This window comes from Eutrigla gurnardus (assembly GCF_963514095.1).
Source record: "Eutrigla gurnardus genome assembly, chromosome: 21".
Classification (NCBI taxonomy): Eukaryota; Metazoa; Chordata; class Actinopteri; order Perciformes; family Triglidae; genus Eutrigla; species Eutrigla gurnardus.
This window is the reverse complement of record NC_139932.1, coordinates 4,523,768-4,540,114: the sequence shown is the minus strand read 5'-3', so window position 1 is coordinate 4,540,114 and position 16,347 is coordinate 4,523,768. Positions and strand designations below refer to the sequence as shown.

Below are 16,347 nucleotides of genomic sequence, written 5' to 3'. Positions count from 1 at the left end.
TTATTGCCCACAAAATAGAAGTAGTATCAAGCTCAGACAGCTCTGAGTCGCAGCAAGAACACACTACGCCGTAGCTCTGGCTCTCGGGCTTCTGGAGATCAGCTCTCTCCTCTCTCCGTCACAGGCCTCCGTTCAATGACATCCACAGCCTCTTTTATACACAACCTAATTGTGACGCAGCTTCAGGTGTGCGATCCACACACACCCACCCACAAGGAGGAGGGGGAGGACGAGGGCGTCACCTGAGGGGGTGAAAGAAAAAACACAATACAAGAAACACACCCAGAGCATTACAGCACTGGGGCTGTAACACTCCCTCCCATAAAAACAAACCACGTTTGTTGAGCCATACACCTGACAAAACAATTAAACCTTCACCACAGACTACTCACACACGCGTGTAGACCTTTGCCACAGGTCACACTCACCTGGTAACAAAGAATGCTCATGCTCACCATATGCAAGACCGTAACGCCGATTGGCAGCACAAACAGACTCATCACCTTAACCACGAGACAGTGCATCTGCAACAATGTTGTTGGCCCCTTTCTTGTGACACACACGGATGTTATAACCCTGTACCAACAGAGCCCAGCGCATCAGGCGCTGATTGTGGTTGCGCATCTGCGCCAGGAACACAAGGGGGTTATGGTCAGTGTACACAAGTACAGTGGAGGGACTCGAGCCCACATACACTTCGAAATGTTGAAGAGCCAGGAGCATGGCAAGCGTCTCCTTCTCTATTGTAGAGTAGTTGAGTTGGTGGCGTTTAAACTTAATGGAGAAATAACACACAGGATGACTTATGCCAACATCGCCATCCTGTAGTAGGACAGCACCTGCACCTGATGCACTTGCATCAACCTAGAGTTTGAATGCTTGAGAGAAATTAGGGGCTGCCAGGACAGGGGCACTGCAGAGCAGAGACTTGGCTGCCTCGAACGCGCTTTGACACCCTTCACTCCACACAAAAGGCACAGCAGGGCTGCATAATTTGGTAAGTGGGGCTACCACGACAGAGAAGTTACGGCAGAAACATCGATAGTAACCGGTCATGCCAAGAAACCGCCGGAGTTCACGTCTGGTGGATGGAATAGGATAGGACAACACTGCCTGGACCTTAGCATCTACCGGACGGACTTGGCCATGACCTACTTGCTTCCCCAGGTAGGTGACGGTGGCTTTAGCGAATCACACTTCGCTAGGTTCAACGTCAGGGATGCTGTAGCCAGTCGCTGGAACACTTCCGACAAGGTGGCCATATGCTCTGCCCATGAGTGAGAATATACCACCACATCATCCAAGTAAATTTTACAGGCTGACACATCCCCCAACACCAGGTGCATCAAGCGCTGGAAGGTAGCAGGGGCGTTCCTCAAACCAAAAGCCATTACATTATACTGCAAAAAGCAGTCTGGTGTGACAAACGCCGAGATAGCCGACGCCCTGGCTGTTAAAGGGACCTGCCAATATCCTTTGAGAAGGTCTAATTTTGTGATGATGGAGGCAGGACCTATACTATCGATACAATCCTCCATCCGCGGCAACGGAAATTAATCCGGTACGGTAACAGAGTTGACTTTCCGGAAGTCTGTGCAGAAGCGCAGCGTTCCATCGGCTTTAAGAGCAAGCAAACACGGGGAGCTCCAGGGGCTGCTGCTGGGCTTAGCTAGATCATTTTCTAACAGATATTCGGCCTCCTGTTTCATCACCTCCCTCTTTGGGAGTGGGCAGCGATACGCATGCTGCTTGATTGGGGCAGCAGAGCCAACATCAATGTCATGAGACAACACATTGGTACGAGAAGGCACATCACCAAACAATGAGGGGTGTGAGTAAAGCAGCTTTACCACATCACTGCGTTGCCTGTCAGACAGGTAGGACAGATGAGAGTCAATGTCTGCCAACATGCTAGAGTTACTCAGCCTACCAGATTGTTCCCCATCACTTCGCTCCTCTAAACCATCATCACCCAGGTAGCCGGTGGAGACCAACGAAACGGCGCCCCCACCAGGAGCTGTAGTTGTTGGAACCGGCTCCCCTTTCCTCTCAGGGACATCTCTGGAAAGAAAAGGCTTTAGCATGTTCACATGGCATAACCGCATTTTGCGTCTTCGTTCAGGCGTCAAGATTATATAATCTGTGGGTGACACCTGACTTTTAACTACATACGGGCCACTAAATTGTGCACGAAGAGCCGCACCAGGCATGGGCAACAGGACTAATACTTTATCACCAGGACTAAACTGTCGCACCACTGCCTTCTTGTCAAACCGCCTCTTCATGCCACTTTGAGAGGCGGCGAGTGCTTCCCTTGCCAGGGTAGAGGCATGCTGTAAGCGCTCCCTACTCTGGGAGACAAAATCCAGCACATTCATCTTTTCCGACTCCAACATAAATTTCTCTGTTAACACTTTTAATGGGCCACGCACATTGTGCCCGAACACCAACTCAGCTGGGCTGAAACCAAGCGATTCCTGTTTTGCATCTCTGATGGCAAACAGAACAAACGGGACGCCCTCATCCCAGTTCTTACCAGTCTCATGGCAGTATTTTCTCAACATCGATTTTAAGGTCTGGTGCCACCTCTCAAGCGCACCTTGTGACTCGGGGTGGTAGGCACTGGACACAGCATGTGAGATGCCCAACGATCGCAATGTTTGCTTAAACAGGTTGGATAGAAAGTTAGTTCCCTGGTCAGTCTGCACCACTTTTGGCAGACCGAATGTTGTGAAGAACTTAGTTAAAGCTCGGGTGATAGCTGGAGCCGTGATCTTCCTTAGAGGAATTGCCTCTGGGAAACGGGTGGCAACACACATTATAGTCAACATAAATTCATACCCGACTTGGTACGAGGCAACGGACCCACACAGTCCACAATCACACGTTCAAATGGCTCACCGAACGCTGGAATAGGGTGCAGAGGGGCTGGAGGCACAACCTGATTTGGTTTCCCCACAATCTGACAGGTGCAGCAAGTCTTACAGTAACGTGCTACCCCCGCCTTCATACCCGGCCAAAAGAAATGTTTGAGAATGCGATTATGTGTCTTCGTGACTCCTAAATGACCAGACCATAAGTGTTCATGTGCCAACTCCATTATATGATGTCGATACTCCAGAGGAATGACAATTTGATACACTGTGTTCCAGTCCTCCCCACACACATCTGGCTGTGAAACCCACTTACGCATCAAGACACCTTTATCAACAAAGAATGATTGCCTCACCACACCTTCACCAGCGTTGTGCTCCACTGCAGCAAAACATTTTTCCAGGGATGGATCACTTTTCTGAGCATCAATCAGTGCCTTACGTGTTAGCGGCAATGGGTCTGTAGATGCAGGCACTCTGGCTTTAGGTTCCCGGAGGGTACAATCCACCATCCCACCAACAGGGGGCAACCTATCCTCAGCTAGGGCAGAAGCAAACATTGAATCACACAGGTCAACATCTTTAGCCTGCTTAACAAACTGCGCTCGAGTGAGCACATTAGCAGTAAAAACTCCTGGATGGTGCTTAGCTAGGTCATCAGGCTCAGACTGAGGAAGGGGACTCACAACCACTTCTGGTAATGGAAACACTTTACCCCCAGCCACATCATTTCCCATGATAAGGTCGACCCCATCCACAGGAAAACTAGTACGAGCTGCTATTGGGAAGAAACCGGTTATTAACTGGCACTGCACGTGAACTATGTGGAGGGGGGCTGGTACAAACCCCATCTCAATTCCTCTGACCACCGCACTCACATCGCAGGCCGACTCGGCACCCAAAGGCAGCACCTTTGAGAGGATGAGGGACTGTGAGCAAGCAGTGTCCCGCAGCACGGTGACAGGACGCTGGTCCTCAGCTTTTCCTGTGAGGGAAACATGAGCTGGGAAAATGAATGGTTTAAAACACTCATCAGGCACACCTAAAGCATTAGGCAGCTCCACCACGGGGGCTGTTTTAATGAGCCCAACACCTTTGGGCTGCCCCGCCCCCGACGCCTGACGTTTACGCTTCAGGGACTGGCAGTCAGCCACCACATGACCAGGTTTATGACAAAAAAAACACAACTTTTCTGAATTACCCGCTACCGCCCGCGTCACAGAGGTTCCCGTCCCCGGCACATCAGTTGGAGTTCTGAGAGCCGCACTAGGGACATACTGTTTTACAAACGCCGGTTTATGGGTAAGAGCAAACTCATCAGCAAAATACGCGGCCTGCTGCAGAGTGGCCACCTTTTGCTCGTTCAAATAAACAACAATACGGTCTGGCAAACAATTCTTAAGTTCCTCTATCAACATAAGTTCACGTAGAGATTTCAGATCGTCAGCCTTGCACGCAGAACACCAGCGGTCAAACAGAAGCACCTTCTCCCTCCCGAAATCAGCGTATGTCTGGCTAGATGTTTTTCTGAGGTTTCTAAACCTCTGTCTATACGCCTCAGGCACGAGTTCATACACACGTAGAATTGCGCTTTTGACTTTGTCAAAGTTAAGACCATCCTCCACGGATAGAGAAGCACAAGCCTCCTGAGCTTTTCCTGTTAGCTTACACTGGAGTAATATAGCCCACACATCCTTCGGCCAGTGTAAAGCACCGGCGAGACGCTCAAACGCAGTTAAGTAAGACTCAACCTCACTCTCACGAAACGGGGGAACCAACAAAATATTCCTACTCACGTCGAAAGGATGATTTGATGAGCGGACACTACCCGGAGAACTGACCGTCTCCTTCTGCAGCTCCAGTTGGCGCATTTTAACCGCAGTGTCAGCCTCTAAACGCCTGAGCTCCAACTCCTTACGGAGCTGAAACTCCCGTTCTTCCCTCCTCTCCTGCTGGTCTAACTGAAGACGAGCTATCCGGAGCTTTAGCCGAGCATCTACCTTCGAACCGGGAGTTGACTCAACCGAGAGTGGTTCAAACCGAGGCAAAGTGAACGGCTTCAGCTCCGGCCCAACTCGCCCTACCTCAGGAGTAGGATTTACTGGACTTGACCGTGCCGCCTCCCCCAGCCGAGGAACGGAGCGGCCGACGGCCGGGAGCTCTGGCGAGCTGGAACGGTCCTCGCCGGCGGCCAAGCTAGGAGGATCCGACCCAGGTACCACCTTGCTCCACTAATCGGGTAAGAACAGACGCTTTAAGCTCTCCCTTCACCCACGCCGTTGAAACCGGCAATTCATATTTCGCCGCTATCTCGAACAAATCGCGTTTTTTACACAGCTCGAGCTTCTCCACCTTGGGATTAGCCACGAACTCATCCAACACAAATGTCGCCATACTCACTATTTAAACGAACAACAAAAAACACCTAGCCACCGGCTAGTTCAGAGCAGCACGCTCCTCAAACAAATTACAGCGGGTCGCGATCGCTAAAACAAAATCCAGTAGGCTACTGACGTCCGACACCACACACACAATCCTTACCTGTCCAACTGCGCGAGAACCAACTCCTCAGATCCTACCTATTTTGACTTTACCTGTATATCTTCTGGAGCGTGCCGGGCTCGAGGCGACTTTAAAGACTAACTATCAGCGGCCGAGGCCCTGAAACGCCTGCCTCCGACAGGGAATGTTATCCCCGCCCAGGATTACTCCGAAAATAAAAAAGACAAAATAACAAAAGAGTGCCCGATGGAAAGGCTGGTGAACAACCAGGCTGGACACTCCCCTAATCTCACCTGAGGAGCAGTTACATGCACAGTTGAAATGGCAAAACAAATGACACACCGGACGACCAGCACTACTCACCACCACAGACTGTGGGTGAAAAACGCTTCCAGTTTTCTCCGGCTCCTAAACTATCCCGGACGAGCCCCCAAATATGTTACGTCCCGGTAGGGCTAGGGGATGACGGGAGTAACATAGTAAATAAGAAACGGGACGTAAAGGAAACAAAGGAAACGGTAGCAAGAATGTAGAACAAAAACGGCTTTATTGCCCACAAAATAGAAGTAGTATCAAGCTCAGACAGCTCTGAGTCGCAGCAAGAACACACTACGCCGTAGCTCTGGCTCTCGGGCTTCTGGAGATCAGCTCTCTCCTCTCTCCGTCACAGGCCTCCGTTCAATGACATCCACAGCCTCTTTTATACACAACCTAATTGTGACGCAGCTTCAGGTGTGCGATCCACACACACCCACCCACAAGGAGGAGGGGGAGGACGAGGGCGTCACCTGAGGGGGTGAAAGAAAAAACACAATACAAGAAACACACCCAGAGCATTACAGCACTGGGGCTGTAACAGATAAGGATAATTAAAACTGCGAGCAGTGATAACGGGCCCTCGCATGGCACGTAACTCGGTTAGTGCTACGGCCGCCTGACGTGACGGACCGCCTGGCCTTGCCACCGCCACGGGGCGGGTCGTCCCCGGCAACCGCCACGTTGCCAGTCGTCCCCGGCCACCACCACGGCGCGGGTCGTCCCCGGCCACCGCCACGGCTGGCGTCTGTCGTCCCCGGCCACCGCCACGGCGTGGGTCGTCCCCGGCCACCGCCACGGTGCGCGTCGTCCCCGGCCATTGCCACGCAGCCGGTCGTCCCTTGCCTGAATCGTCGCATCAATCACCATATCAGATGATTGAAGTTGTCGTGCTCGACTGGGGTGCAAAGTTCCACGACACTGGGACCGTGTTTATAATAGTTATAATAGTTTTGATGTTTATGGCGAAGGTTCAACTGAAAGCTGTCTGAGGTGCATGTAAAATTTGGAACAGATTAGACAATGTATAAAGTCATTAGCAGGTGTGGAAAGTTTTATGACGGTTGATCTGGTGGAAAGCAGACTGGAACTGCATTAAACAGAGACAGAAGCTCCTTCCATTCACCGTCTGTTTACAGTCACAGAGCTGACAACCTTCTCCATGTCTCACTGATAGACCTCTGCCTCCCCCTAGTGGTTGCTGCCTGTGTGTGTGTCCGCTCTGCACGGATTAGTGAGTGAGAGGAATGAGTGAGTTACACAGTGGGTTTAAAACATTGTTTTTGCCCACTTCATGTTGACTTTAGGCAGTGGGTCCAAGAGGATTTTTGTACATCTCCACATAGTCTACCTAGCAAAAAATATTTCATGCACGTACGCCCAACCTAAAGGGCGGGCTGTTACTCAGAAAAATGGCATAAAATCAGTCACATTTCATGGTTCCATTAGGTGGCGCTCTGATTGTGAGTCAATATTGCAGTGTAGACGCGTTCAGGGTGGGACACTTATGAAACTTGACAAGTTTGAACTAGATTGGACAATGGACACTGAAGTTTGAACTAGATTGGACAATGGACACTGATGTAGAAATTTTGTCTTCTGTGCAGAATGTAAATTCATGTGAAAATTGCAAATAGTGTGAACATCAAAGTCGGAAGTCATTTTTGGTATTGAATGTGTTTTTAGATCCTGTTTTTTAATTATTATGTAATACTGTAAATAAATAAAGGGAGGTTGCAAGCGTGATTATTGATGTGTGATTTCTAAGTGTGTGTGTCTGTGTGTAGCTTTAGGTTAAATATTTCATTTAATGCAAGTTTCTGTGAGATGGGCATTTAAATGTATGTTTACAATAGTTAGAAGGTTGATATCAATGTTTAGTCACTCAGTTTTGTCAAAAAAGAGAACAGCGATCATGTGTTGACACAGAGCAGCACTTGAATGAACAACAGTTTGGATAGGTCTGTTGGGGTTGTAGCAGGAGCAGATTTGGTTATCAACAGTTAATTATTAATATCAATATGATTATCGGTATTAATAATTATATTTAATATATTATCATGATATAATCATGAATAAACGGGGCACTACCCTGGGATCAGGGAAAAGATAACCTAAAACTGTATTCAGTCTCAATATGAAGGTTTTATACTCACATGCCAATCATCGTGCTCATTGGCATAGGAGTACAAAACCAATCGAACAATTAAAAGGCGTGAAATTCAAGCACTAGCCTTCACAACCTGCTGTTATCCAGTGACATATACACAACAAGCACAAGAGACCGCTAGTTATAATATAATAAGATTTATCAAAATCAGTAATAATGATCACAATCAATAACACTGCAATTAACAAAGCCTTATTACCTACCTACTACCTAACACACAAAGCTAAGCTTAAACAAAGGATGTGTGTGTGTGTGTGCGCGTGCGTGTGCATGTGCGTGTGTGTGTGTGCGTGCGTGTCGAGAGAGAGGGAGAGAGAGAGAGGGAGAGATGGCTATGGGCGGCCACCAGATGTAGCGAGAGAGAGAGAGAGAGAGGTGGAGCTATTCCTCGCAGCGGTCAGGGGCGGAGCCACTGAGGTCTGACGGAGTAGCGAGAGAGAGAGAGAGATAGCCGTATGTAGCCACCAGATGTAGCTATGTCCCTAGCGCCCGCCGGGAACAGCTGGCTTAGGACACGTGTGTGCGGCGTGTATGTGTGTGTGTGTTAGCGGGACACGAACAAAGAGAGAGAGGATGCGCGAGCGATATTCGGAGGGACAGAAAGCGTGCCGTTATCACACGGGCTCGCGTGAATGAACTGGCGTTTATTCCGCGAGACCGGTCTTTTAACTGATAGTAGAGGCTTTCTGAGCTCGCGAATATGGCGGAGGTTAGTCGGAAACACTGTTACAGAAATCAACCCAGCTGCGTGGTACACATCAGTATTCAAATACAGCAGCACATGAACCAACGGACTCGGCGGTCCGCGATCAGAACTTAAAACACATTAACAAGAATTACAAGCATATCCTACACTATCACTTGTGTCTCTGCCCAGACTGATAGCCTCTTACTGGTATCGTTGCGTAAGACGATGACGGCGTTCCGTAACGGCGGTGGTTCGTGAGTCCCCGGCGTCAGCGGGGGACGTGATGAGTCGGCTTCGTCCAGACGAGAGCGGAGCGGGTTTCCTCTCGTTGATCAAACTCAAATAAAGAAAACGGTCCGTGTTTCTTTCTTCCACGGACGGCGATATAATCACGGCTTGGCGATTTAGTCAGCTTACTTCAGACAGCGTCTGGTAGCTGGAAGGCAGGAACCGGCTTGGTTCCTCTTGTTGCAGCGGTGCGCTGCGGGAGGGGGTCGCCTCCCGTTGCAACGTGGTGTTGGAAGAGGCCAGAGTAGGAGTCGGAGTAAGAGTGAATAAGAGAGCGTTCTCCGGGCGGCTTCGGTTTATAAAGCTCAGGCCGCTCCAGGGGACCCCCTGGGGCGCCCGTTGTGACGTCAGATTCCTCACCTGGGTGAGAAGTGAAACTAAAATGGCGGTGTAGTTTTTAATCCCCTTTGTCCCTTTGTCCTGGCCGCATGTGTAGGCTTCTGTAGGCCGCATTGTGTAGTCCTAACGGTTAGGTCCCAACAGTCCCCCTTTTGGTCTGAAGGTTGAGGTGTGGGACGCAACCTTCGGAGCAACATAAGGGCCGAACCGTCCATGTATTCCTTGAAACACGTGGGAGTCCAAACAGTCTGTATATTCCATGGAAAAGAGGTTAAACAGTTCATTCAGGTTAAAGTCCATGACTTTGATGGAGGCATTGTCTGGGCAGAGATTGAGGCAAGGTCTGGGCAGAGATTTCTACGGTCTGGGCAGAGATTTCTAACCATCTAACCTATATCAAACATCTGCTAAGACACAATTTTCACAAACATCAACATTATCATTACACTCAGGTAGTTTCAAACAGGACACACCCCAACTATGAAAACGGAACGAAGGAGGAAAAGGAAAGCGAGGAAAAGGAGAAGGGGTTAGTGGTCGTTTGGTTTACTCCTGGAGAAGATTTAAGTTAGCCATATTTACTATGTTGTGGCTCAGGGCTGTAACGCTCCATGTAGCCAGAAACAGAGGAAATGTCAGAGGCGCTGTCATTATCTGAGTTGTCATGTTTGTACACTGCTGGTTCACGTGACTGGGACAGAATTTCGGAGTAGGGCTTCCTACTACTTCTGTGTGAATGCCCATCTCGACGCAGTTGGTGGGCATGTCGGTGATGCTCAGTATCCCCACGCCGTCTCTTACCAGGCTTCTGGGGGGAGTTTAGTGATGGTTGGGTTGAGTCACGCCATAGCCCTATCGTTTTTATCAGCTTCTCGATCGGGTCGCACAGATCCCTATCTTCGTCAGTTTGGGAGTTTGTCTGATTCCAGGGGCGTGCTGGCCGCTCACCCCCTTTCGCGCTGTTATGAGGGCTCTGCTTTAAGGCGGCGGATGTTTGGGAGTTAGTCTCGTTCCTTGGTTTTGTCTGATTCCTGGGGCGTGCTGGCCGCTCACCCCCTTTCGCACTGTTATGAGGGCTATGCTTTAAGGCGGCAGACGTTTCGGACGCAGATGTGTCGAAGTTAGCGGGCTGGCTTTTAAGTTTGCGCGCTAAGTGGGTTTCCCAAGCCATCTGTGCGTAATTACGAATCTCTTGCATGGAGAGTCGATGTGTCCTGAAGTGTATGGTGGCATCGTAGCGCACACTTTCGTGTAGGTTATGCAGGAAGAGGGCCTTGAAGGCAGGCTCTTCCTCCACTCCTGGGGAGTTACGGCCCTGAGCATAGGCGGCCCTGAAGCGCCAATAGTACTCCGTGGGTGATTCCTGCTCCTCATGTACGACGGTGAGGGCACTGATCGTAGCGGCGGCGGGATCCCAGTCCCGGCTATACTCCTTCCGGAGTGCTGCACAAAGTCTGGTGTATCGGTCCTGGGTTCTGGGTGCAAGTGTTCCTATGAAACTGCGGACATGTCTGGTTGTGGTCTTCCCGACTAGTCTGAGCTTCTCCCGTGAGGAGGCATGGGGGAGGTCAATCAGGAGTCTGTCTAACTCTCTCAAATATTCGTCAATATTATGGTTCGAGTTGTCGGGATCAAAATGTTGAATATCTTTAGCCATGCTCTCAAGCTCTTCAAAGCGGAAGCGCTGTGGCGTCCTTTCTGGTGAAGGCGAGACTAAGCTAGGTTGAGGAGGCGCGTCGCAAATTACAGGTTTGTTCCAAAGATAGGAAGATTTTGGAGGAGAACGTGTGTAAGTTCCGCTGCTGGTTTCTTCGCTGTCTGTGTCGGAGCAATGGGAAGCTGCGTAGCCGTTACCGCTATCTCTCAGTGGAGTTTGTCTTAAGGACTTTGTGTCCGCTGGTAACTGTTCCCATCTTCTGCATGGCGGGGGAGTCGTATTTTCACTACAAAAAGAGTGGGAGTCGGAGAAGCCTGAATCACACTGACTGGCCGAGTCGGCTGAGGGAGGACATTCTGGTTTAGACTTCGACCACCTGTTCTTGTAGGACAAAAACTGGGACTCTGTGGTGTGCAGGACATCTAAATAACGCATGGCTCTCATGTCTGCTGCTTGAGCGTCGTGGAGGTGACAAGCACTTTGCTCCTCTAGTGCTACCACTTTTTTCTCTAGGGCAGATTTACTCTGAACCAAGAGACAGGTTTGTTTGTAGAAAGTCAGTAGCAAGCATTTTAACAATGGACCCTTGGATGATGTTACTTCATCAGATCTGCTGTTCAGTAACACGTTGATCTCCTCTTGGCACTCACTGAGATTTAGTTTCTGCAAAAACTCAGAGTAGCCTGTCTGAAGGCTCTGTGCCACAGATGAGATGAACTGTTCACAAAAGTTCTCCATTGTGTCTGGAGAGAAAGGAGGGGGGTTATGCAAATCACCTGATAAGGTGACTGGCGGTTCTCTTTTAGAGAGGTCAGCTTCACGCTCTAATGATTCTATACAGCAACTCAGACTTACTGTAGGCTGCTTACTTAATTCTTTGCCAAAGGCACGCTAACTGAAATGCACGGCAGGAACAGTTAGGGAATTATTTTGAAATTTTAACTCGAGCTAGAACCCGTGGTGGAAATAGCAAGGTACAATTTCAACGTTCACAGAGTCGGTGCACTCTGTGGCTCTATTCTCTGCTCTACTTCTAGAAAAGGGAGAATACGGTGGCTTTACTTGTTCGGTGCTAATCGCAAGAAAAAAAGAATGTATTTGTTGTTATACTGATGTGGGTGCACAGGTGAGCTGCGTCGACCTGTGACTTACAATGGAAATGTTAGTACTCTTCTACAGCCTGTGGACTGTCAATGAGGTGTCTCTAGCACCTCTGGTGAGTAATAACAGTGTTATAACGCGTCTTAGTATCCCTAACCCTGTGTTTGTTAGTATTGTTGTCAAACAATAAATGGCTAATCACAACATGCATATGCAACCCTCGACTGTATTTGCTTGGCAAATAGTAACAGGGAGCAAACAAATCGATCCTTGAACATCGATTTCTAAACAATGATATCAATAACAACAATTCCTATTATTGTTATTATTACTATAATTCTCAGGTTATTGTGCATAAATCTCTGGATAAAGCTGGTTTAAGAAGGCCTCACACGGGGCGTCATTTATGTTGGGGTTGTAGCAGGAGCAGATTTGGTTATCAACAGTTAATTATTAATATCAATATGATTATCGGTATTAATAATTATATTTAATATATTATCATGATATAATCATGAATAAACGGGGCACCACCCTGGGATCAGGGAAAAGATGTGCGCGTGCATGTGTGTGTGTGCGTGCGTGTCGAGAGAGAGGGAGAGAGAGAGAGGGAGAGATGGCTATGGGCGGCCACCAGATGTAGCGAGAGAGAGAGAGAGGTGGAGCTATTCCTCGCAGTGGTCAGGGGCGGAGCCACTGAGGTCTGACGGAGTAGCGAGAGAGAGAGAGAGATAGCCGTATGTAGCCACCAGATGTAGCTATGTCCCTAGCGCCCGCCGGGAACAGCTGGCTTAGGACACGTGTGTGCGGCGTGTATGTGTGTGTGTGTTAGCGGGACACGAACAAAGAGAGAGAGGATGCGCGAGCGATATTCGGAGGGACAGAAAGCGTGCCGTTATCACACGGGCTCGCGTGAATGAACTGGCGTTTATTCCGCGAGACCGGTCTTTTAACTGATAGTAGAGGCTTTCTGAGCTCGCGAATATGGCGGAGGTAAGTCGGAAACACCGTTACAGAAATCAACCCAGCTGCGTGGTACACATCAGTATTCAAATACAGCAGCACATGAACCAACGGACTCGGCGGTCCGCGATCAGAACTTAAAACACATTAACAAGAATTACAAGCATATCCTACACTATCACTTGTGTCTCTGCCCAGACTGATAGCCTCTTACTGGTATCGTTGCGTAAGACGATGACGGCGTTCCGTAACGGCGGTGGTTCGTGAGTCCCCGGCGTCAGCGGGGGACGTGATGAGTCGGCTTCGTCCAGACGAGAGCGGAGCGGGTTTCCTCTCGTTGATCAAACTCAAATAAAGAAAACGGTCCGTGTTTCTTTCTTCCACGGACGGCGATATAATCACGGCTTGGCGATTTAGTCAGCTTACTTCAGACAGCGTCTGGTAGCTGGAAGGCAGGAACCGGCTTGGTTCCTCTTGTTGCAGCGGTGCGCTGCGGGAGGGGGTCGCCTCCCGTTGCAACGTGGTGTTGGAAGAGGCCAGAGTAGGAGTCGGAGTAAGAGTGAATAAGAGAGCGTTCTCCGGGCGGCTTCGGTTTATAAAGCTCAGGCCGCTCCAGGGGACCCCCTGGGGCGCCCGTTGTGACGTCACATTTCTCACCTGGGTGAGAAGTGAAACTAAAATGGCGGTGTAGTTTTTAATCCCCTTTGTCCCTTTGTCCTGGCCGCATGTGTAGGCTTCTGTAGGCCGCATTGTGTAGTCCTAACGGTTAGGTCCCAACAGGTCTGTTCAGTACTTAAATAGGTTGCTATTATCGTTTTGAATGTCCATTAATACACATTTTTCACTTCACTAATATTTTGTGTTAGGATGTATATGATTAAAGAGAAATGGTTTATTTGTACATCAATTGTTATACACTGCAGTTTACATTTATAAAACTACAGTTTAGTTTGTCTTCAGGATTTTTCAGTTCCTTACATTACAATACATTTGTTAGAAAACAAATCACCAGTTCCATTCCTTGAAAGGATCAATGAAAAAAGTGAAAGTATTTCTAACAGTTTGAACAAGGTTAATAGTAATATATTCCATTTCTACCGTATGTTTCACTGCTGACAGTATCGCGTGAGATTCGTGTCACGTGATCTCATGCGGAAGCAGATGTAAACAAACGGAGAACGACTCACTTGGTGAGGCGTTTACCCAATGAAACTAAAGCAGTAAAGTTGAATGTGCGGATACGAAGCGACTGGAGAGATGCGGGCATTGCTGTCTTTTTTAGCGAGATCTTGAGGTAAGAGTTTAACTGATATTGTAGTATTTGTCAACAGTAGTATGCTAGCTAAAGTTAGCTTGAAGATCGCGATTGTTTACCTTTACTTGGCAACACCGTCATCTGCTCCGGGTCAGACGATCCACACAAGCCCGATTTGTAAACAGTAACGTTATTGATGACCGATCAAAGGGCGATCGATACTTTTTGTAAACAATGAAATACGTAGAAAGACGTTGTGTTTTCTCTTAATCCACCGTGTTTGCAGGTTGCAGAAGGACCGGATATTTGTCCAGAAGGTGTTTATATTCAGACAAGGCAAGCGCGAAAATAACTTTTGTAGATGTAGCCATCTTGTATCTCTTCCGTTTTTGGCCGTTGGCTACTTTTTTCCGACTTTCTAACTGAAACGCTGATAACTCGGGCGTGACGTTATTCCCAGCTCCGGCTTCCGAGGTAAATGGAACGCACCATTATTTCTCTCATTGGTTCGTTGCGCTGGATTACGCCTCCGGAAACACCGGAAATAGCCCACCGCCTATTTTATTTGAATCTGGCGATTAACCGCCAGAAGAGAATGAGAATAGGTGAGACCAGCAACAGAGAGCAACAGACAGTGAACAACAGCAGGACATTTGTAAGTAGCCTACTTATAATTTCCTTTTCATATATTTGTCATCATAAGGTGTAGGCTACAGTTTATTTCGGCAGCAGTATTATCACATTAATAACGTTGTAATTAATGTTATCAAATTTACATCTTATTTAGCATTTATTTATTTTGTCTTAGTACCATAGCCTATTTTGTATTTGTTTGTACCTATATTTGGTTACTGACCATTCTAGTGTTTTGAATTTAGTTTGTAGTTTATGTTCACGGGTGTGCCTTGTGTTATATTGTTTGTCAGACAATGGCTACTTCTCCAGAGAAGCTTCCAACAATCGATGATGCAGAGGTTCAGGCATGTCGAAAGGAGTGTGAGTACCACATTGTAAGTAATAGACGCGCTATTAACATTCATGTGATTGTTTTTCTGTAAATAAGGATTTAATGATTGTAATCCCATGTAAAACTGAAATTTGACATGGTCATCCTGCATGAAGGAGAAATGCACAATTTTTACGAGTTCATTTGAAATAATGTAGTGGTAAATTAGATAGCAGAAAAACCTAACAAGGGAAAAGGGTTTGTAGTTATTAGATGTGATTGGCTTAAAGCCTTACAGCACGAATCATGTCATTGTAACCTGTTACGGTGTTGAATTTATAGTAGTGAGAAGAGTAAATGTGTCATAAATGTGATATGATAATTATTCATTACAATTGAAGGGGATATTTGTGGTAATTACATATTATTATTGATTTGTCATTGAATATGTAATTGAAAACATTTGTAGATCTAGTAGCTGTTTCAGGTGCTGGATGTGTTTTGTGTCACCGTTCAATATCAATTTGTCTAAAGTGCTCGTTCGTATTCTATGGTTGATATGTATATTGTTTGTTTGGTATTTTCAGTATCGATGCTCTAATCCTGGTGTGAAGCACCAGGATTTGGCCAGGGAGAGCCTGGTGTTATGCCATGGTCTAATGAGGACCATGGTAAAGAAGACCAGGGTGGGATTGGCTAATGAGAGGTCCCTGATTATAAAAAAAAAAGAGCTGGCCAGTACCAAAGAAAAGCTGCTGGAGTGTGAGCAGAAGCTCGAAAGCGCCCTCCAGCAGCTGGAGGTTCTGCAGGCTTCGGCCTGCTTTGCCATAGATGGTTAGTATTTTTCTGTCGTGTGAATGTTAACATAGATATAACTGCGATGGTATATTAGTGTCTTGACGTCAATGTGTTTATCTGGTTTTGTTATGGCTGGATTGCAAGAAGGTGGTGGTGAACACTTTGAAGGCAAAAGTCACTGACTGATTCACTAATGAAGTTACACTATTGGTCAGCTACTGTTTTTGTCAGTGGGTGATCATTTTTCAAAATTAATAGGATATTTATTCAAGCAGTTGTCAATTTTTGGTATCAAATGGAACTTATAACTTATGTGATATGTACCCTCAGCTTACTGCAAGAACAATGAAGTATGGGATACGTGCAGAAAAGTGAAGAGTAAATTAAAATATTCTGGAATTGACACATAGACATAAGTAACTGAATGTTCAACAATTTTGTTTAAGTTTTGC

At 47.6% G+C, this 16,347-nt stretch overlaps 2 protein-coding genes across 2 annotated transcripts in view; one reads left to right on the top strand and one right to left on the bottom strand.

Moving 5' to 3' along the window:
* LOC311031936 (tubulin beta-1 chain-like) overlaps window positions 1–16,347 on the bottom strand; it is a 131,929-nt gene that overhangs the window by 107,874 nt on the left and 7,708 nt on the right. The gene's annotated exons all lie outside the window — the stretch shown is intronic.
* The window catches only part of LOC311032172 (uncharacterized protein), a gene marked incomplete at both ends in the record, with an annotated part of 7,139 nt that continues 3,709 nt past the window's right edge, over window positions 12,918–16,347 (top strand). The window contains 3 exons of the mRNA XM_084038813.1: window positions 12,918–12,926; window positions 15,078–15,161; window positions 15,685–15,931. Coding sequence (XP_083894939.1) covers window positions 12,918–12,926; window positions 15,078–15,161; window positions 15,685–15,931 — 340 coding nt within the window. The remainder of the gene's footprint in view (window positions 12,927–15,077; window positions 15,162–15,684; window positions 15,932–16,347) is intronic.